Source organism: Halictus rubicundus, unplaced genomic scaffold (assembly GCF_050948215.1).
Source record: "Halictus rubicundus isolate RS-2024b unplaced genomic scaffold, iyHalRubi1_principal scaffold0023, whole genome shotgun sequence".
NCBI classification, from domain to species: Eukaryota; Metazoa; Arthropoda; class Insecta; order Hymenoptera; family Halictidae; genus Halictus; species Halictus rubicundus.
In genome coordinates, this window is record NW_027488564.1 from 1,626,189 (window position 1) to 1,639,072 (window position 12,884).

Consider the following 12,884-nt stretch of genomic DNA (forward strand, 5'->3'; position numbering starts at 1 on the left):
AGAGGATAGGATAGAACATAGGATGGGGGATTGGATAGGATAGAGGATAGGATAGGATAGAGGATAGGATAGGATAGCGGATAGGATAGGGTAGAGTATAGAATAGGATATAGGATTGGATAGGATAGAGGATAGGATTGAGGATAGATTATACGATAGAGGATAGGATAGGATAGAGGATAGGAGAGGATAGAGGATTGGGTAGGGGATTGGATTGTATAGAAGATAGGAGACGATAGAGTATAGGATAGGATAGAGGATAGGATTGGATAGAGGATAGGATTGGATAGAGGATAGGATAGGGGATTGGGTAGGATAGAGGATAGAATAGGATAGAGGATAGGATAGGGGATTGGATAGGATAGAGGATATAATACGATAGAGGATAGGATAGGATAGAGGATAGGAGAGGATAGAGGATTGGGTAGGGGATTGGATTGTATAGAAGATAGGAGACGATAGAGGATAGGATAGGATAGAGAATAGGATAGAGGATAGGATAGAGGATAGGATAGAGGATAGGATGGGATAGAGAATAGGATAGAGGATAGGACAGGATAGAGAATAGGATAGAGGATAGGATAGAGGATAGGATAGGATAGATGATAGGATAGGATAGAGGATACGATAGGATAGAGGATAGGAGACGATAGAGGATAGGAGACGATAGAGGATAGGATAGGATAGGATAGAGAATAGGATAGGATAGATGATATTATCGGATAGAGGACAGGATAGGATAGAGGATACCATATTATAGAGGAGAGGATCGAATAGAGGATCGGATAGGATAGAGGATTGGTTAGGAAAGAGGATACGATATTATAGAGGATAGGATAGGATAGAGGATAGGATTGAGGATAGATTATAGCATAGAGGATAGGATAGGATAGAGGATACGATAGGATAGAAGATAGGATAGGATAGAGGATAGGATAGGATAGGATAGAGGATAGGATAGGGGATTGGATAGGATAGAGGATAGGATAGGATAGAGGATAGGAGACGATAGAGGATAGGATAGGATAGGTTAGAGAATAGGATAGGATAGAGGATTGGATAGGATAGAGGATAGGATAGGATAGTATAGAGGATAGGATAGGATAGATGATACGATAGGATAGAGGATAGGATAGGATAGAGGATAGGATAGGATAGAGGATAGGATAGCTTAGGATAGGATAGAGGATAGGATAGGATAGAGGATCGGATAGGATAGAGTATAGGATATAGGATTGGATAGGATAGAGGATAGGATTGAGGATAGATTATACGATAGAGGATACGATAGGATAGAGGATAGGAGAGGATAGAGGATTGGATAGGGGATTGGATTGTATAGAAGATAGGAGACGATAGAGTATAGGATAGGATAGAGAATAGGATAGAGGATAGGATAGAGGATAGGATAGGATAGAGAATAGGACAGAGGATAGGATAGGATAGAGAATAGGACAGAGGATAGGATAGAGGATAGGATAGGATAGATGATAGGATAGGATAGAGGATAGGATAGGATAGAGGATAGGAGACGATAGAGGATAGGATAGGATAGGATAGAGAATAGGATAGGATAGATGATATTATAGGAAAGAGTATAGGATATGATATAGGATACGATATTATAGAGGATAGGATAGGATAGAGGATAGGATAGGATAGAGAATAGGATAGAGGATAGGATAGAGGATAGGATAGAGGATAGGATAGGATAGAGAATAGGACAGAGGATAGGATAGGATAGAGAATAGGATAGAGGATAGGATAGAGGATAGGATAGGATAGATGATAGGATAGGATAGAGGATAGGATAGGATAGAGGATAGGATAGGATAGAGGATAGTAGAGGATAGAGGATTGGGTAGGGGATTGGATTGTATAGAAGATAGGAGACGATAGAGTATAGGATAGGATAGAGGATAGGATTGGATAGAGAATAGGATTGGATAGAGGATAGGATAGGGGATTGGGAAGGATAGAGGATAGAATAGGATAGAGGATAGGATAGGATAGGGGATTGGGAAGGATAGAGGATAGAATAGGATAGAGGATAGGATAGGATAGAGGATAGGATAGGATAGAGGATAGGAGACGATAGAGGATAGGATAGGATAGGATAGAGAATAGGATAGGATAGATGATATTATCGGATAGAGGACAGGATAGGATAGAGGATACCATATTATAGAGGAGAGGATCGAATAGAGGATCGGATAGGATAGAGGATAGGTTAGGATAGAGGATACGATATTATAGGGGAGAGGATAGGATAGAGGATAGGATTGAGGATAGATTATAGCATAGAGGATAGGATAGGATAGAGGATACGATAGGATAGATGATATTATAGGAAAGAGTATAGGATATGATAGAGGATACGATATTATAGAGGATAGGATAGGATAGAGGATAGGATAGGATAGAGGATAGGATAGGATAGAGGATAGGATAGGATAGAGGATAGGATAGGATAGAGGATAGGATAGGATAGAGGATAGGATAGAGGATAGGATAGAGGATAGGATAGAGGATAGGATAGGATAGAGGATAGGATAGGATAGAGGCTAGGATAGGATAGAGGATAGGATAGGATAGTGGATAGGATAGGATAGAGGATACGATAGGATAGAGGATAGGATAGGATAGGATAAGATAGAGGATAGGATAGGATAGAGTATAGGATATAGGATTGGATAGGATAGAGGATAGGATTGAGGATAGATTATACGATAGAGGATAGGATAGGATAGAGGATAGGAGAGGATAGAGGATTGGGTAGGGGATTGGATTGTATAGAAGATAGGAGACGATAGAGTATAGGATAGGATAGAGGATAGGATAGGATAGGATAAGATAGAGGATAGGATAGGATAGAGTATAGGATATAGGATTCGATAGGATAGAGGATAGGATTGAGGATAGATTATACGATAGAGGATAGGATAGGATAGAGGATAGGAGAGGATAGAGGATTGGGTAGGGGATTGGATTGTATAGAAGATAGGAGACGATAGAGTATAGGATAGGATAGAGGATAGGATTGGATAGAGAATAGGATTGGATAGAGGATAGGATAGGGGATTGGGAAGGATAGAGGATAGAATAGGATAGAGGATAGGATAGGATAGAGGATAGGAGACGATAGAGGATGGGATAGGATAGGATGGAGGATAGGATAGGATAGAGGATTGGATAGGATAGAGGATAGGATAGGATAGCGGATAGGATTGGATAGAGGATAGGATTGGATAGAGGATAGGATAGGGGATTGGGTAGGATAGAGGATAGAATAGGATAGAGGATAGGATAGGGTAGAGTATAGAATAGGATATAGGATTGGATAGGATAGAGGATAGGATTGAGGATAGATTATACGATAGAGGATAGGATAGGATAGAGGATAGGAGAGGATAGAGGATTGGGTAGGGGATTGGATTGTATTGAAGATAGGAGACGATAGAGTATAGGATAGGATAGAGGATAGGACCAATCCTATCCAATACAGGATAGGATTGGATAGAGGATAGGATAGGGGATTGGGTAGGATAGGGGATAGAATAGGATAGAGGATAGGATAGGATGGCGGATAGGATAGGGTAGAGTATAGAATAGGATAGAGGATAGGATAGAACATAGGATGGGGGATTGGATAGGATAGAGGATAGGATAGGATAGAGGATAGGATAGGATAGCGGATAGGATAGGGTAGAGTATAGAATAGGATATAGGATTGGATAGGATAGAGGATAGGATAGGATAGAGGATAGGATAGGATAGGATAAGATAGAGGATAGGATAGGAAAGAGTATAGGATAGGATAGAGGATAGGATAGGATAGGATAAGATAGAGTATAGGATATAGGATTCGATAGGATAGAGGATAGGATTGAGGATAGATTATACGATAGAGGATAGGATAGGATAGAGGATAGGAGAGGATAGAGGATTGGGTAGGGGATTGGATTGTATAGAAGATAGGAGACGATAGAGTATAGGATAGGATAGAGGATAGGATTGGATAGAGAATAGGATTGGATAGAGGATAGGATAGGGGATTGGGAAGGATAGAGGATAGAATAGGATAGAGGATAGGATACGATAGAGGATAGGAGACGATAGAGGATAGGATAGGATAGGATGGAGGATAGGATAGGATAGAGGATTGGATAGGATAGAGGATAGGATAGGATAGCGGATAGGATTGGATAGAGGATAGGATTGGATAGAGGATAGGATAGGGGATTGGGTAGGATAGACTATAGAATAGGATAGAGGATAGGAGACGATAGAGGATAAGATAGGATAGGATAGAGAATAGGATAGGATAGATGATATTATAGGAAAGAGTATAGGATATGATATAGGATACGATATTATTGAGGATAGGATAGGATAGAGGATAGGATAGGATAGAGAATAGGATAGAGGATAGGATAGAGGATAGGATAGGATAGAGAATAGGACAGAGGATAGGATAGGATAGAGAATAGGATAGAGGATAGGATAGAGGATAGGATAGGATAGATGATAGGATAGGATAGAGGATAGGATAGAGGATAGGATGGGATAGAGAATAGGGTAGAGGATAGGATAGGATAGAGAATAGGATAGAGGATAGGATAGAGGATAGGATAGGATAGATGATAGGATAGGATAGAGGATAGGATAGGATAGAGGATAGGAGACGATAGAGGATAGGATAGGATAGGATAGAGAATAGGATAGGATAGATGATATTATCGGATAGAGGACAGGATAGGATAGAGGATACCTTATTATAGAGGAGAGGATCGAATAGAGGATCTGATAGGATAGAGGATTGGTTAGGATAGAGGATACGATATTATAGAGGATAGGATAGGATAGAGGATAGGATTGAGGATAGATTATAGCATAGAGGATAGGATAGGATAGAGGATACGATAGGATAGAAGATAGGATAGGATAGAGGATAGGATAGGATAGGATAGAGGATAGGATAGGGGATTGGATAGGATAGAGGACAGGATAGGATAGAGGATAGGAGACGATAGAGGATAGGATAGGATAGGTTAGAGAATAAGATAGGATAGAGGATTGGATAGGATAGAGGATAGGATAGGATAGTATAGAGGATAGGATAGGATAGATGATACGATAGGATAGAGGATAGGATAGGATAGAGGATAGGATAGCTTAGGATAGGATAGAGGATAGGATAGCTTAGGATAGGATAGAGGATAGGATAGGATAGAGGATAGGATAGGATAGAGTATAGGATATAGGATTGGATAGGATTGAGGATAGATTATACGATAGAGGATAGGATAGGATAGAGGATAGGAGAGGATAGAGGATTGGATAGGGGATTGGATTGTATAGAAGATAGGAGACGATAGAGTATAGGATAGGATAGAGAATAGGATAGAGGTTAGGATAGAGGATAGGATAGGATAGAGAATAGGACATAGGATAGGATAGGATAGAGAATAGGATAGGGTAGAGTATAGAATAGGATATAGGATTGGATAGGATAGAGGATAGGATTGAGGATAGATTATACGATAGAGGATAGGATAGTATAGAGGATATAATAGGATAGAGGATAGGATAGGATAGAGAATAGGATAGAGGATAGGATAGGATAGAAAATAGGATAGAGGATAGGATAGAGGATAGGATAGGATAGATGATAGGATAGGATAGAGGATAGGATAGTATAGAGGATAGGAGACGATAGAGGATAGGATAGGATAGGATAGAGAATAGGATAGGATAGATGATATTATCGGATAGAGGACAGGATAGGATAGAGGATACCATATTATAGAGGAGAGGATCGAATAGAGGATCGGATAGGATAGAGGATTGGTTAGGATAGAGGATACGATATTGTAGAGGATAGGATAGGATAGAGGATAGGATTGAGGATAGATTATAGCATAGAGGATAGGATAGGATAGAGGATACGATAGGATAGAAGATAGGATAGGATAGAGGATAGGATAGGATAGGATAGAGGATAGGATAGGATAGGATAGAGGATAGGATAGGGGATTGGATAGGATAGAGGATAGGATAGGATAGAGGATAGGAGACGATAGAGGATAGGATAGGGTAGGTTAGAGAATAGGATAGGATAGAGGAATGGATAGGATAGAGGATATGATAGGATAGTATAGAGGATAGGATAGGACAGATGATACGATAGGCTAGAGGATAGGATAGGATAGAGGATAGGATAGCTTAGGATAGGGTAGAGGATAGGATAGGATAGGATAGTGTTCAGCCGCGAGTTAAACAAAAGATCCCCTTGAAAATCCGCGGCACCGCTATTTCAAGGTGGGACCAGGGACCGATCCCTTCAAGAATAGTTTAATAGTTTTACTCGCGACTGACAAATCGGCACATCCCAACATTTGGCGTGCAGATGGTATACACGTTTTATGACACGGGCCTCTAGGGCTGTTTTTGAGAAAGTCGCCTTCACGAAACCTTTCTTAATTGCCCATTAGAATTTTCCTCGCGCCCTCAACAGCCAACCGTACTGTCATAAAACGTGGACCTACAAAGGTGGCATCGCGGGACCATCCGACGGTCCCTGGCCGATGAACATCGGGCCCACAGCTGTGATTTCGCCCGCCGAAATCCAGCGACGTTGCCACCCCGAAATGGAATACCCCCACTCCACGCCAACGCACCCCGAGTGCATGGAGAGTTGGGGTAAAACTTTGAGTCTAAATGCAACTCCCGCAAAAGCAACATAGAGATTAGACTCCGGAACTCGTCAACACGCGGACCAGCCGCTATAGTTCCGTTTGCTCCTTGCAGCATTAAATTCCAAAGTTATATTTATCATCCTTATCATCCGAAAGGATCGTAAGGTCGCGCCGAGTAGCGTCGTCGAAACACCCTCGATTGAGGAATTTACGCCTCCTCATAGATTCTACGACAGAGTCTACGCCGCGAAAGGTGCCCGCTCCGTCGGAAAGTACATTGGTCCTTCGAGCCGGATCATCAGTGCCGTGTGATCCAAAAAATAAATGACACTGAGTGACAGTTACAGTGGACAAAAGACTTTGTGAACGTGATTCAACGCAGCCTTGCGCATCGTTTACAACGGGACAACACCTGCAATCGGGAGATCCTGTCTGGACCAACCAGCATCCCAACAACTTGCAGTATCCCGGATTACCAAGGGCTGGACCAACCAGCATCTGGAAAGTCGCAGTTTGTGGGCCAAGCAATTGACGATTTGGGTCAACGCCAGGTGTCTGACACCAGTTCACCATCCTGAATTCAGCGCATCAAAGGTAGGCTCGTTTTTCGTTCGTCAATCTCCCAAAACATCTCCTTCATCACAAAATGCCTCCGACAAACCCATCCTTGTCTCAAGCAACGGCTCTCAGCACTTTAAAGCGTAAGCGCGGCAGTGTAATCGGTCAGATTACGGCATTCTCGAAATTCTTAGATTCCGTCGATACCGAACAACCACCTGACATAGATCTTATAAAAATGCATTTGAACGGTCTCATTGAATTTTGGAAGCGTTTCGATGATATACAATCCGAGCTAGAGGCATTAGACGAAAACCAGGAACCTCGCCGATACGAGATACAAAACGAGTACTACGCGATAGTTGTCAGAGCCAACAAAATAATAGAAAAGGCGCAACCAACTTTGCCCCAACGTCGCGGAACAGTCGAGTCACTCGCGACATCGGTAACTGCTCCGATGGCAATCAAGTTACCAGAAATGCGGTTGCCATCGTTCGACGGAAACATCGAAGATTGGGTATCATATTTCGACACATTCAAATCAACGATTGACTCGAATGAAAATCTGACTCCGTTGCAAAAACTGCAGTACCTCCGTTCAACCTTACACGGAAAGGCGTTGAAGTGCATCTCCGCGTTAAACACGACAGACGCGAATTATTACGATGCAATAGAACTGCTCAAAAGGAAGTACGATTGTCCGCGGAGAATAATCTTAAAACATTGCGACGCAATTAGGGATTATCCGAGATTAGTAAAGGACACTCCAGAGGCGTTAGACGATCTCGTGAACTCGGTCAACCAGCATCTACGAGCCTTGAAAAATCTAGGAGAAGACTTCACAAGATGTAACGGCTTTTTAATATCAATGATATTATCCAAGGTTAGCAGCGACACTGCATGGCTTTGGGAACTAACGATAAAAGGCAAAAACATGCCGTCGTACACGGACCTCTTGGATTTTCTCGAGAAACGCGCAAGTTGCGCACAAACTGGACCATCCAGTGCCTCCGCGGTGCCATTACGCCCTAGACCGAATTTTACAAGCTATCCGCAATCGACACGCCCCAGCGCGAACTTCACAAGCCATCCGCAGTCAACAAGACCACCCGCCAGATCACACGCTTTCGTAACGAGTAAAACACGTCAGACCGCCGATAACAAATCAAAAAACGCGTCGAATTTTAACGAAACGCGTCCAAATTCACAACCGAAGGAGTGCCCGATCTGCTACGGAGATCATAGCACATGGGGTTGCGAAAAATTCCGCGGAATGACTCCCGAAAAACGCAAGTTCGCCGTTGAAAGGGCCAAATTATGCACCAACTGCCTACACCCAGGGCATAGCGCGCAAAATTGCGATCGAGGTTCATGCCGAATATGTCAGCTACGACACCACACGTTGCTTCATCACTTCGAGCAGCAAGCGTCAACAAGCGGAACAATAAACGCTCAATCCGATACAGAATGACGGCTAAGACACAGAGAACAAAACGGAACGGGCTACCATCGAGCGTTCACCATAAACGCAATCACAAACGAAATTTTAGTTACGGCACAAATCCAGATCTTCAACAAAAATAAACGTCCGATAGATTGTCGAGCATTAATCGACACTTGCGCATCGATTAACTTAATTTCTGAACGCCTTGCTCAAAAAATCAACATCCCGCGGATGAAATGCTCGGTTCCCATTGGTTCTCTGAACGCTATGACCACTGTAGCAACCCACGCACTGAAGGCTACTATAGCTTCGCGAGTAAGCAATTACCAACGTTCGCTTACGTTCCTCATTGTGAACGACATCGCGCCTTTCGTTCCAGATCAAGAGATTGATCGCGGAACAATAAAAATTCCGCCGAATCTGCACCTTGCAGATCCGGAATTCCATCGACCGGCACCGATCGATTTGTTATTAGGATCCGGAACAGCCCTCTCAATCTTATGCGTCGGCCAAATTGTCTTGTCACGCCCAGATGAGTCCGATCTCTACCTTCAAAAATCGCAACTCGGTTGGGTCATCGGGGGGAGCGCGCCAGTCACTTCTCCTGCTCATGGCACACTTTGCCACGCGACCACCGCGTTACAATTCGACCTCACCCGTTTCTGGGAGGTTGAAGAAGGCCCACAAAGACAGCATCTGTCTGAATCTGATATAATTTGCGAAAGCCATTTCCAAGAACACACAGTTCGGAATCGTGACGGCAGATACGTCGTGGCTTTACCTTTCAACGAGAAATTGTCGCGTCTCGGAGACTCCAAGGTACAAGCGAAAAAAAGACTCCATTCATTGGAGCGAAAACTCCAACGAGAACCCGCACTCAAGCAAGAGTATCATGCGGTGATCCAAGAATACCTTGACCTCGGACACATGAGCGAACTGCCACAGGAACAACAGTCACCTGAGGGGTATTACCTACCACATCACGGGGTCGTTAAGGTCACCAGTGACACAACCAAACTCCGCGTAGTCTTCGACGGTTCTGCCACGACTAATTCAGGCATAGCATTAAATGACGCTCTCCACACCGGTCCAAAAATTCAAGACGATCTACTCCACATTTTATTAAGATTCCGCATTCATCGATACGTACTGACGGGAGACATTGAAAAGATGTACCGACAGTTCCTTGTACGTCCGGAAGACAGGAAATTTCAGCGTATCCTCTGGCGCGATACTACGGGTTCTATTAAAACTTATGAGCTGAATACTGTGACATTTGGACTATCTGCTGCACCATATCTTGCAATTCGCTGTTTGACACAGCTCAGTCGAGACGAAGGCCACCGCTTTCCTCAAGCCGGCAAGATTTTATTGCGTGACTTTTACGTGGATGACGTTCTGACCGGTACATCGACCATAGAAGAGGCATTATCCTTACGCGAAGACCTCACACAAATACTCAAGACCGCAAGACTGACAATACGACAATGGGCATCTAATGACCTTACTCTTCTGACTGGCTTGCCCGAGCAGGCCATTAACAAAAAATTATACCTGGGAGAGTCATCCACTCTCAAAACCTTAGGGATTGTCTGGAATTCCTCAAACGACTCTATTACGTACGCAGTCGAAACTTGCTCTCCACCATCACGTTCGACCAAACGCAGTATCACCTCAGAAATAGCAAAGATATATGATCCACTAGGGCTGCTCGGGCCAGTAATTATTACGGCAAAAATGCTACTACAAAGGATCTGGACCATAAAGGTTGACTGGGACGAGTCGCTGCCAATGGATATCCATACCGAATGGATACGTTTTTATAATAAATTGCCAGCGCTGAACAACATCACGTTCCCGCGACGCACAATCATTGAATCGCCAAGAAAAGTCGAACTACACGGTTTTAGTGACGCAAGCGAAAAGGCCTACGGAGCATGCCTCTACCTGCGTACAACCGACTCACGCGGTCACACCGAGACAACTCTTTTGTTCGCTAAATCCAAGGTCGCCCCATTGAAAACGATCTCAATACCACGACTCGAATTATGTGGAGCACTTCTGCTAACCTCTCTTGTCGAGACCGCAAAACAAGCGCTACCTGTGGAAATACATAAAACCATCTATTGGACCGACTCCACCATTGTTCTCCATTGGGTGAAGACATCTCCACACACTCTAAAAACCTTCGTGGCTAACAGAGTGTCGGAAATTCAAAGGCGCACAGCTAACGCAGATTGGCGACACGTACCCACTGCCGACAACCCGGCCGACCTTATCTCGCGAGGTCAATCACCAGAAGACTTCCTTCAACCTTCCATCTGGCAACACGGTCCGACTTGGCTCAACGAAGAAGAATCTTTCTGGCCCACTACCGAACTACCTCAACCAGAGACAATCCCAGAACAAAGGGTCGCGATTTGTCTCAAAGCATTAATTTGCGACACCACGATTCTGGACAACTGCTCCTCATGGGGAAAGCTTCAAAGAATCATCGCGCGCTGTCTCCGATGGAAAGGATCTAACACCACCAAAGGAAGTCTGACATCCTCCGAACTAAGATACGCCCACGACGTAATCATCAAACTGATACAAAGACAACACTTTGCAGAAGAATTGCGCTGCCTCTCGAGAAGCGAAATAGGCGTTAAGGGTAAGCTGCAACAACTGAACCCATTCATCGACAAAGACGGAATTCTGCGAGTAGGAGGCCGTCTGAAGAATTCGCGAATTCCATTCGCGCAAAAACATCCCATCGTCCTCCCAAAGGCTCGAATCACGGCATTAATAATAGAACACGAGCATCGAATACAATTACACGCTGGTACACAGGCTACCCTATACGCGATTAGACGCCGTTATTGGCCCATCGACGGTCGGAGTCAGGTAGGGAAAACCATCAGAAACTGCGTCCGCTGCTACCGTGTCCAACCGCCGCCAACACAATACGTGATGGGCGACCTACCTGAGGCTCGAGTCACCGACTCACGCCCATTTGCAAACGTCGGCGTTGATTATTGCGGTCCCTTTTTCATAAAGGAGCGACGATACCGAAGTCGAACCCACATTAAAGTATATGTCGCAGTTTTCGTTTGCCTCTCAGTAAAAGCCATTCACCTAGAATTGGTTAGCGATCTTACCTCCGAAGCATTTATAGCAGCCCTACGTCGTTTCATTGCTAGACGAGGTCATTGTATTAACATTTACTCTGACAATGGCACCAATTTCGTCGGCGCCAACAACGAGCTTCGAGACCTCCGCGAACTTTTGCAGTCCGATGACCACAACGAGAAGGTCAAAACCTTTCTTGCTGACCGATCCATCACGTGGAATTTTATTCCTCCATTAACACCTCACTTCGGCGGCATCTGGGAAGCGGCCGTGAAATCATTCAAGCGTCATTTCTGGCGTATCGCAGGTGCTGAACGATTTACATTTGAAGTGTTCAACACTTTAATTATTGAGATAGAAGCCGTTCTAAATTCACGTCCTTTAACTCCCATTTCATCAGACCCAAATGACACCCTTGTCCTAACTCCTGGCCATTTCCTGATTGGCGACTCGTTAACGAGTCTGCGCGAGCGCGATTTCAGGGATGTGCCATCAAACAGACTTTCAACCTGGCAACATATCCAGAAACTAAAGCAGCATTTCTGGAACCGATGGTACAAGGAGTACCTAAACGAGATGACGAGTCGTTCGAGATGGTCCAGCGGTACACACCCCATCAAGGAGGGCACCATCGTGCTCTTGAGGGAGGACAACGTACCACCGATGCAGTGGCCACTCGGGAGAGTCATCAAGGTCTACCCCGGATCTGATGGCATAGTTCGAGCTGCAACAGTGAGAACAGCCACAACCACACTCGATCGGGGCGTAAAACGGCTTGTACCGTTACCGAACCAGCCAGAGGAGGAACCACGGGATCCAACATCGACGTCAAGAACGCGCGATCCCTCAACCGATAATAACTAATTTATCGTAATCGCTAAGCTTTAGCTCATAAGATAGTTTACTTGTTCATTCTAGTACTTTAAACCTAGCGTATCTTTAATCCTATATAGATTTATTTTGATCGCGAGTCTCTCAACGGGGGGAGGATGTTCAGCCGCGAGTTAAACAAAAGATCCCCTTGAAAATCCGCGGCACCGCTATTTCAAGGTGGGACCAGGGACCGATCCCTT

General features: G+C 44.2%; 1 protein-coding gene across 1 annotated transcript; it reads left to right on the forward strand.

Annotated features, from left to right (window-relative positions):
• Positions 1-7,344: 7,344 nt before the first annotated feature.
• On the forward strand, positions 7,345-12,675 carry LOC143363138 (uncharacterized). The gene is made up of 4 exons (XM_076803743.1): positions 7,345-7,399; positions 7,451-8,392; positions 9,080-9,888; positions 10,024-12,675. Exons 1-4 carry the CDS (start codon positions 7,345-7,347, stop codon positions 12,673-12,675), a joined length of 4,458 nt encoding a protein of 1,485 aa, XP_076659858.1.
• Positions 12,676-12,884: the final 209 nt, after the last annotated feature.